At 47.1% G+C, this 10,520-nt stretch overlaps 1 protein-coding gene across 4 annotated transcripts in view; it reads right to left on the bottom strand.

The window, feature by feature from the left end:
- shroom3 (shroom family member 3) overlaps positions 1-10,520 on the bottom strand; it is a 52,008-nt gene that overhangs the window by 37,602 nt on the left and 3,886 nt on the right. For 3 of the 4 annotated variants that reach the window (XM_017432934.3, XM_017432935.3, XM_037979609.1), the window contains exon 2: positions 7,763-7,917. In XM_017432934.3, the coding sequence (XP_017288423.1) occupies positions 7,763-7,917 (155 nt within the window). Of the gene's footprint in view, positions 1-1,523; positions 1,739-7,762; positions 7,918-10,520 lie in introns of those variants that run through there. The other variant, XM_017432938.3, reaches the window with a different exon arrangement.

The following is a 10,520-nucleotide window of genomic DNA, read 5'->3' as shown; positions in this document are numbered from 1 at the left end:
ATCTTTGTGGGCAAATGTGAAGCATTAGTGCACATTTTGGCTTCGGTCGCTGCTCCTGCACGCTCCCGGCATTCTGATGTTAACAGGAAGTGACGTCACGTGTCTTCTTCCTGAGTTATTTGGGGTTATTTTGTATTCCACGCTACACAACCCCACAAAGAAGAGACTAGACCGCAGAAACGGTGGCGAATCACTTTAGAAACAATAAATATTGGGCAAAGTTGCAAAAAGTTGCGATTTTGCGTTAATAGTTGCGATCGCAACATCGCAAAATCCTGGAGGGACTGATTAGAGCTCCGACAAGACGGACGGCGTCGTACCAAAACACGTCCCGTCTTCGGACGAGGCGTATAAAAATCAGTTGTCGCCATTTTTGTTTTCTAAAGCTGACGAGCTGGCGTATCCAGCCGTCAACCGATGATTCCTCTGAGAGCGTCGGTAAAATCTGACGCCTCCGAGCGTGGAGGTGACACGTCGTGGCTCGTAGTTCCGTTTTGGCTCCTCCCTCTCTGAATCTGGGTCAGTTCCATGAAGTGTACGGCGCTAATTGACAACACATAATTACAGACGTGCTGACACGCCCGTCAGCTCGTCTTCAAAGCACGATCGAAATATAATTACTGGTAAACTCGTGAACTCACGAGGCACAGAAAGAGAAAACAATGTGTGTTCCAAAAAAAACCAGCAAGGTTTGGTTGTTTTACTTCATTTAAACGTCGGGGCTGCGACACGCTCAGCGTTTTTTTTTACCCCACACCTTCACAGGAAGCAGCCCGGACCGCTCGGCCACAGAAGCTGCAGACGGGCGGCACAGGTCTAGGAGCAAACCTCCTTTTGTGACTCCCTAAATGAACAGAACCCGAAACTGAGCCCGCAAACACCGAATCCTTTCTCCAAATTAGAGAAATGACAGTTTTTGTGAAAAAAGCTGAACGCTGAAACCAGCTAAAACTGAGCTGTAGAAGCTAAAAGCAAGACAACAGTAGCTAGAAGCTAAAAGCACAAACATTTACTGAAAACCTGCTCGGACATCACATGTGAAACACATTTCCCGTGGAACCTTTTTTAACATGTTCAGGTGAAAAACACGCTAACTTCATGTAGTTTTCCCGTAAAGGGAGATATTAGCTAAAAGCTACGTTCGGCGAAACGCTAGCTTAAAGGTAAAAGTAGCAGAACGACAGCTAAAAACTAAAAATAGGCAAAGCAGAAGAGAGAAATAGAGCCAGTTTGCAGAAGAGGGGAAAATATTTGTCAATAATATGGAATATTTTGAAAAGTATTAAAGCTACAAAAACCAAAAGTCACGGCAGCCATCTTCCAAATGAGCCGAACGTTTTGATAAATGAACAGCTAAAATAATAAAGCACGCAGAAGCAGTTTGGTTTCAAACTACGTTAAAAAGTAAAACCAAACAAGAAGATTTTAGTGTGAAAATTGACTCAATCTTGTCGTTTTTCCACGACGTTTAAACGTCTTCAATTTCAACTCGAACAGAAAAAGAGTAAAAAATGTCAACTTACAGCTCCGACAGGCGGCTCCAGCTCGGCGTTCGGCTCGTTTTAATCTCGCCTCCTCTGTCCTTTGACTTCTTTTGTCTCCTAACCAATCAGAGCTCCCCCCCCTACGTTTGCACCAATCAGAGCGAGGCCGGACAGGTATGGAGGAAAGGGAGCCAGGAGGATGGAGGAACAGGTTGTCGACGTCGCGGGCTTTTGTGTTTCTGACAGCGAAGACGGAAAACACACAAACACACTGATGCCCAAAGCCAACAATGAACGCAGCTAACACCTGGCAGACACACACACACCTTTATAATGACAGCCAAGTGGCCGACGGACACGAGTTCAACCCAGTAAACTTTTATGACCCCGAGCTGATGGCCGGCTGCCAAGAGGCACGACAGAAAGGAGAAAGTTGGAGAAAATGTGGCTCATAAAACCTCAAACTTTCATTAGATTATAAAACTGTGAGGCTAAAAAAAACAAAAACAAGCCGTTTACTGCAGCAACCAGGAACCTGAAGCCTTCCAAGAATCCAGACGTTCTTGTAAACCTTTACAGTCGCCCTGATTGATGGTTCTGCAGACCTGTTGAAGGTCTTTGACCCGCCCCACACACACACACACACACATTTTAAGTCTTACATTATCTGTGTTTAAGTCTGTCTGCACAAATATATACAGTTGTATATAAACAGCTGATCATGTCTTTAAAACATCACTCCCAGAAATACACACAAACATCACAGATTCAACAGGATTTTCCTGAATTCTGATCAATTAATTTGAATTAAACAGACATCATAGTTGTTTCAGATCAGGGCTCTCAAGTTTTGATCTTTCTCTCCGTCCTCTCAGCTGTTAGATTGTAAATACTGATCAGTAAACAGCTGGAACTTGTTATTTATTAGCTAACCTGAACATTTCCAGGCCTCCACTTGATGCTCAGACAGAACTTCCTTTGAAAAGCTTCCTTTCCTGCCTCCATCTTTATCTTTCTGCCGCTCCATCTTTAGCTCTCTGTCGTCAGATGACAACACGACTCACACCCGGTTCTGGAGCCGACCTCACGCGGCTAACGCAGGTTCTGGTCCAGTGTTCGAAGCTTTTACTGATTTAACCGGACAGATTACACACGCCGCCTTAACGTGGGTCTGCTACTGAGAGAAGAGAAGTAATAAGACCTGAGTCCGGTCCAGTTGTCCCGGTTCCCCATCAGACGCCGGTCGGATCCGATGTCCACACCCTCCCACAGCGCCGGGTGTGGTTCCTCACCGGTGCGTTTGAAAGTTTAAAGTCCTGCTTCGCCTCCCACGTGTCTCCCGGAGGAAGCTACAGCAGCAGCAGCAGCAGCAGCCGGTCTCACAGTCACACCCAGAACCCAAACACGGAGCGGGCTCCGAGCCCAGAACCGCAGCAACGCCGGACGCCTCCCGCTCCACGCTCAGTTCTGATCATCTCGTCTTATTCTAGATGCCGTTTAAAAAAACTCGAACCTCGTTTTTCATTGAATTCTTGAAATCAGAGTTTCCAAAATTGCTAAAGTTGTTTTTGTTTTTCTGTTGTTGATCGCAGCGCTTTTATCTTCGTCACATATATTTAAACCTAAAGGTTCTGATCAGGTCCATTAACTTCCTGTTAGTGATCGTGACTGACTGCAGCTCATCGATTCTCTTTACCAGCAGGAAGAGAATCGGTTTGATGGCAATGACTGGATCCATCAGTCCACCAATGTCTCTGTCCAAAAGTGTCCTTGTCTACCAATGTCTCTGTCCACCAATGTCCCTGTACGCCAGTGTCCCTGTCCACCAGTGTCCGTCCACCAGTGTCTCTGTCCACCAGTGTCCCTGTCCACCAGTGTCTCTGTCCAAAAGTCTCTGTCCACCAGTGTCCCTGTCCACCAAAGTCTACCAGTGTCCCTGTACGCCAGTGTCTCTGTCTACCAATGTCCCTGTCCACCAGTGTCCCTGCCCACCAATGTCCACCAGTGTCCCTGTCTACCAATGTCCCTGTCTACCAGTGCCCCTGTCCACCAGTGTCTCTGCCCACCAGTGTCTCTGTCCAAAAGTGTCCCTGTCTACTAATGTCTCTGTCCACCAATGTCCCTGTATGCCAGTGTACCTGTCCACCAGTGTCCCTGTCCAAAAGTGTCCCTGTCTACCAATGTCTCTGTCCACCAATGTCCCTGTACGCCAGTGTCCCTGTCCACCAGTGTCTCTGTCCAAAAGTCTCTGTCCACCAGTGTCCCTGTCCACCAATGTCCCTGCCCACCAATGTCCACCAGTGTCTCTGTCCACCAGTGTCCCTGTCCACCAATGTCCACCAGTGTCTCTGTCCACCAGTGTCCCTGTCCACCAATGTCTACCAGTGTCCCTGTACGCCAGTGTCCCTGTCCACCAGTGTCTCTGTCTAGCAGTGTCCCTGTCTACCAATATCCCTGTCCACCTGTGTCTCTGCCCACCAGTGTCCCTGTCCACCAGTGTCTCTGCCCACCAGTGTCCCTGTCCACCTGTGTCTCTGCCCACCAGTGTCCCTGTCTACCAGTGTCCCTGTCTACCAGTGTCCCAGTCCACCAGTGTCTCTGTCCACCAGTTTTATATCAACATGGACTGAGAGGACTAAGAAAGCAGCTCCGTCTCCAAGCTGGACTGAAACCTGTCCACATGGACAAGACAAATGTCTTCTGGAGACAGGTCCTATAGTCAGATGAGACAAAGACTGACTGGTTTGGACACAAAGACAAGAAGGACGTTTGGAGGAGTTGAGGTGAGGCTGAACCAACTGTCAGGCACGGTGGTGGCAGCATCATGCTGTGGGACTAAAGTGGACGGAACAATGAAGGAGGAGGACGACCTCCAGATTCTTCATCTTCACCTCAAACCAACAGCTGGACGGTTGGACCTTGGACACAGTTTGGTCCAACAGGACCGTGATCCCAAACATCAGAGCTGGTTTCTGATTGGATAACTCCGGCCGACATGAAGCTTCTGGAAGGACCTGGACCTGACTGATGATCTGTGGACTCTGATTAAAAGCCTGAAACCAGGAAACCAACCAGTTTAACTGAACTCTACCAAGAAGAGACAAATATCAGCCAGAAGCTCGATGATGGAGACAAAAGGTCCAGGAGACGCCGGCTGAGGGACATTTAACCAAATATTAGTGGACGTTTATGGACATATTTATTGGAGCATTTATATTTAATTATTACCCTGTGTGAATAAAAGATGAGAGAAAATCCAGAATAAATTCAAACTTGTGCGCCCAGTTCTTGTTTTTAAAGATCTTTATAATCCCGTGTTGGATCATCGTTCCAACTTGGAAAAAAGAACGATTCAAATAAATTAACAAACGCCCCCAAATTATAATGACATTCATGATGACTGGACGTCAGGGATCGTCAGGTGGCGGTCTTTTCCGGCCCACGAGCTACGAATCGATCGTTGCCTCTAACAGGAAGTGGAAGTTTACCTTCCACGACTTGCTTGTTAAATTATTTACTTGTCAATCCTTCAGCTCCTCCTGTCCTTCCTGGTTCACACAAAGTCCTGGAAGTTCGAGACATTCCAGTGAAGTTTTGTCTAATGATTAATAAAAGTTTGATGATCAGACATGGTTCATATTCATGGCTCCTTTTATCTGTGTGACAGCATTAAAAACACGATTTTTTAATGGTTTTCAACTAAATTCTTTGGGGTTGAAAGTCCACAAAGTTTGTTTGCGAGTATAACGTCAGAATTATTTTATCTGTAACAAAGAATCACAACCTTTAAGACAAAAATCTACTCACAGAACAAAAGTTAACTTGTAGATTTACAGAAGTTACATCAGTTTAATGTTTATTTACAGACTCTAATGTGAAGAAAAAGGTAAATGTTGGAGCAACATGTCGTGTCGTGAAGTAATGAGCGGTGCTGTGACGTTCTGCGGCAGATAAATGTTTTATCAATAAGTGTGAATTTCAGATAACGAGCTCAGATTCGGACCTTGAACTCGAACGTTCTGCCGAGTCCTGACCGGTTACAGATTACACCGAGAGGGAGGAGGCCGAGACGCGACAACAAGCTGCCGAAGAAGTGATAACAGGAGCTGGAAACCATAACTGGAAGAGGCTGGAAAACCTGTTCGTAACAGGAAATACCGAATATCGTATCCAAGACTGAAGTTGACCAAAAAAAAAGGACGAGATTAAAGCGACCGGTGACCAGCTGTCAGCTACAGTTAGCTTTAATCTGAAGCTATCGAAAGCCTAAAGATGCAGTTTGTGGTTGGATGAATGAACCGAGTCGCTTCACGGTTCGTTTGGTTCTGGTTTACTGAAGCAACCTGAAGCCTCCACGTTGGATTAACGGGTTAGGGGTCCAGGTTGGGTCCCTATCTCCCTTAGAGATCGGGTGAGAAGCTCGGTCATCCGGGAGGGACTCAGAGTAGAGCCGCTGCTCCTCCACGTCGAGAGGAGCCAGTTGAGGTGGCTCGGGCATCTGGTGAGGACGCCTCCCTGGTGACGTCCCGCCGGGAGGAGGCCCAGAGGAAGACCCAGGACACGCTGGAGGGACTATGTTTCTCGGCTGGCCTGGGAACGCCTTGGGATTCCCCCGGAGGAGCTGGCCCAAGTGGCTGGGGAGAGGGAAGTCTGGGTTTCCCTGCTTAGGCTGCTGCCCCCGCGACCCGACCCCGGATAAGAAGAAGAAGATGGATGGGTCCAGGTTGGCAGCAGTGCCTGAAGTGGGCCGGTACTCGACGGGGCAAGTTTTCATCCCTGACGCAGTGTCCCTTTTCTACAGCATCCTGGGACGCAGATTTCATGTCAAGACTGTAAACTACTGCGTTACCCACAGGACATCAGCTGAAAACAGGAAGTCATGACTCGCTCTACGCTGCTTCTGATTGGGTCAGATTTAGGCGACTCCTGGGGAATGATGATTGGTTAAATGTTAGACACAAAGAGCCAATGGGAGGCACGGCTGGTTTTCTGATGTCAATGGATCGCCAACGGTGTCCAACGCTGGTCCTCGAGGGTCGCTATCCTGCAGGTTTCTCTGATCCTCAGCTGGTCTCCAGGTTCTGCAGAACCCCATTAATCACTCGGTCGTTCAGATCAGGTGAGTCAAAGCAGAGAAACACTTAAAACCTGCAGGACGGCGGTCCTCCAGGACCAGGACCAGGACCGGACACCACTGCTGTAAGTAAAACAGTAAATCTGTCAGGATGGAATTTAAGTCTTGACCAAACAAGATGCAGACGCTTCATATGAGAATGGAGCAACCTCATCCAGGCCTCTGTACAATGCTGCCCCATCCTTTCGGGGTAAACAACCCGTCCACTTTGACCGGCAGTGAATGAAACTCCGAACTCCTCATGTGTTTCCAAAGAAAACTGCTTCGAAAACAAAACTACAGCTTTTAAATGCCCATATATTACGGCTTGTTCAGCAAATAATTATGTAGCGTCACTACGGATCAACAGTTACCATGGTTACACAGAAAAACTGTCATAAATATGGACAGAAGTTGGGTATCTCTGGTCTGTGGACGAGACACTAGGGGTCTCAATGCACTGGTAACCATGAAAGTCCTTAAAGTTACCAAAAATAACTCAATTTATCCAGTAATTATGACACAATTAACCCTTTTAAAAACAACACAATAAAATTCAGTGAGTTTAGATTTAACAGCCTGAGAATCACTGCAACAAAGCAAAGAATGACCCAATGACAGGGGTGTCCAATCGTGGTCCTGGAGGGTCACTGTCCTGCAGGTTTTAGATGTTTCCCTGGTTTAACACGCCTGATGTGAGTGACTGAGGCTTCTGCAGAACCTGAAGACCTGCCGAGGAGCAGAGAAACATCTAAAACCTGCAGGACAGTGACCCTCCAGGACCACGATTGGACACCACTGTCCTATGGCAACCTGTCCAGGGTGAACCCTACCCCTAACCCAATGAGCCCCAGGAGAAAGGCGCCATCTTCCCACAACCCTGCACGGAACAGCAGGTAAAGGAAACACTTAGAAGTGTTAGAAGTACCAGCAAACTGTTCGGCTGCACCCTGAGAACCAGTTAGACTCAGTTTTTTCAGGCTGGAGTGATGACTTTGGGGTTTGGCTGTAGTCCCACACAAGCAAAAACATGTTATCGCCTAAAATCCACCTCCAACAACTGCTGCAGTGCTGACTGCCTCCTGTGAAGATAAACTAACGGCCGAGGTGGTCACCGGAGAGCCGGAGGGACCCTCGGAAACGGGATCCGGCGTCCGTTCCGTACCTGCGCACGGTGAGCTTCAGGGTTTTGTAGGATCCCTTGATGAGAGCGACGGCCTCCTGTCGGAACCCGCTCAGCTCCACGTCGTTGATGACGACGATCTCGTCCCCCACCCGCAGAGGTCGCTCCAAACTGTCCGCCTTCCCGCCGTCCTCCACCTGCGAACACGGAGAAGACTCGAACATTTACCGAGAGATAAAACGTAGATACCAACGATTTAAACAGTGAACGCCAACAGGAAGACCCAAAACGCCTTAAAGCGATAGCTCAGGTCTTCTGAAGCGGGGTTCTGTGGAGAAGTAATGAACAGTTAATATCTTACCTGCTGTACATAGCTCTTTGAACGACCTCAGTTTGGAGAAATCGAGTTTAAATTCTGAACGGAATCAAGTGGAACTGAAAGCCTTTTTTTATTTCGTTGAACCATTTTTCGTTTCCCGTCGCTCCACCGGGTTCTCCAAAGCGACTAATCAGGCGACTCCGTCTGTATCAGTCTGTGACCTGCCGCCGTATCGCCGCTGACGGCGACGCCTGCTAACGGCCTGTCAGCGTTCGCGGCGGCGCCTGAGTTCATGTTCCACTTCAGGGAAGACTGTACTCCGTCACCTCCTCAGATCCAGTGGATTTATGCGTCATATTAAAGACTTTCCTAAACCTTTGGGGTTTTCTTCTAATTAATCTTTAACTTTAAAAGAAGATCATGTTCGATGGCTGCAGTAGACATCATGAACTAATAATCAACACGTACATTAGGGCTGAACTTAGAGGTTTCAGGACTTGATACTGTCTAATTTATGAGGGGGGGGGTCTGACTTCTCTTAATACCAGCTTTTTGAATGTAAGGCAAGAAGCTAAAATCTGTTATTAAGGGCGATAATGTAAAATCATTGTTTCTGTCACAGGTTTTTGATTCGTTGGAAAACATGCAGCTTGACAGGGACGATGGTGGTATGACGTTTGGTCGAACATCGGACGGAAAAGACTAAATTTGAGAACGAGGACATTGGACGACTTTAGAGGTCCAACTGCTGCCAATCAATCTGGGAAGGGTCAAAGGTCATCAAGAGTCCATCGTTCTACAGAGAGGACGATTATTCGAAAGAAGAAACACTGAAGACAGCTGCTGATCTTCACCCTGAAGGTCAGACCGTGCAATGAGCCCAATCTCTACAGGCCTCAGTCAGCAGGTCAAAGGTCAAAGGTTGAAGCCTCTTCTTTCTAAGAACAACATGGCGGCTCGACTTGAAGGAACCAGAAGACTTCTGGAGCACAACCAGACCAGAGGACGGATGTTTACCCAGAATGCACTGCAGCTGTCAGCACGGTGGTGGAGGGCTGATGGTTTGGGCTCCTCTGCAGACCAGAGGACAGATGTTTACCCAGAATGCACTGCAGCTGTCAGCACGGTGGTGGAGGGCTGATGGTTTGGGCTGATTCTGGAGTCAGATGTGACAAACAGGACAATGATCCCAAACACAGCAGATCGGTCCAGAACCAGAACCAGAACCTCAGAGAGCTGAGCAGAAAGAGTGGGCCACAACTCCTCCACAACCATCAGAGAGACAAACAGGAACCCACTGAGAGTTCTGCTGCTGGAGGAGGTTCTACAACCTGTTGGACCCAGTTTTTCCACACAGCTTTACATTTTGTTTAACGGACACATTTATCAAATAAACCTGAAGGTCAGAATACACAATAAAAGTCAGAGTTGGGTATAAAAACATCCCAAAGTGATGACTTGGGGATCATTTTCCTGCGACTGACACAGGTGTCATCATCCGGGATTCTTAAAATATTAAAACAAGAGCCAAGAATTTCTGGACGGGCGTGTTCCATCCTCCTCTGAATTACAACTTGGGCTCCTGCTCAAAAAAAAAACCAACCAAAAACCGACCCACACACAGCAGCTGCAACAGCTGAAAACAAAAGAACGAGTCGAAGGCTAACCGAGGATTCAGAAGGGTTCGTTTTAAATGCATCTACGTAAGAAATGAACCTCAGTGAACCTGAGCTCCGAAGGACGGGGAACCATTGGACTTTTCCAGGAATAAATATGTCCAAATAAGGCCCGCAGAGATCGGCCTGTGTGTGTCAGTAACTTTGGTATTTCAGCTGAAATTTATGAACATGTATAAACAGGGAGGCTCGGCCCGTTCCCGCCGGGACAGACCTCCTCTGATCAATAAAGAACCGGAGAAAACATCCTCAGAAACACCAACGGGTTTTTATAGTTTTTATATGAACGGTTTAAACTGAGCCACACTGATTTTCTAACCAAACATTTACAAACTGCTGGAATATAAGAAAGCACAAGACAAGAACAAGTGAAACACAAATATCTGAAACCTATCGATGCACAAATGTTTCGTTGACCAAAATATGTCGATCTGAAAAGAAAACACGGATCTACAGGGTCGGCCATTTCTATGGATACACGTGAATAAAACGGGAATGGTTGGTGATATTAACTTCCTGTTTGTGGCACATTAGTATATAGGAGGGGGAGAAACTATTCAAGATGGGTGGTGACCATGGCGGCCATTTTGGATCCAACTTTTGTTTCCTCAATGGGAAGAGGGTCATGTGACACATCAAACTTGTTGGGAATTTCCCAAGAAAACCAACGGTGTGCTTGGTTTTAACGTAACTTTATTCTTTCATGAGTTATTTACAAGTTTCTCACCACTTATAAAATGTGTTCAAAGTGTTGGATTGTTGATGCAACCCTCGTCTCCCACTCTTCACACGCTGACAGCAACAC

The sequence above is a fragment of the Kryptolebias marmoratus genome, linkage group LG14 (genome assembly GCF_001649575.2).
Source record: "Kryptolebias marmoratus isolate JLee-2015 linkage group LG14, ASM164957v2, whole genome shotgun sequence".
Taxonomy (NCBI): Eukaryota; Metazoa; Chordata; class Actinopteri; order Cyprinodontiformes; family Rivulidae; genus Kryptolebias; species Kryptolebias marmoratus.
Note: the sequence above shows the minus strand (reverse complement) of the source record. Positions and strands in the feature narration are given on the sequence as shown.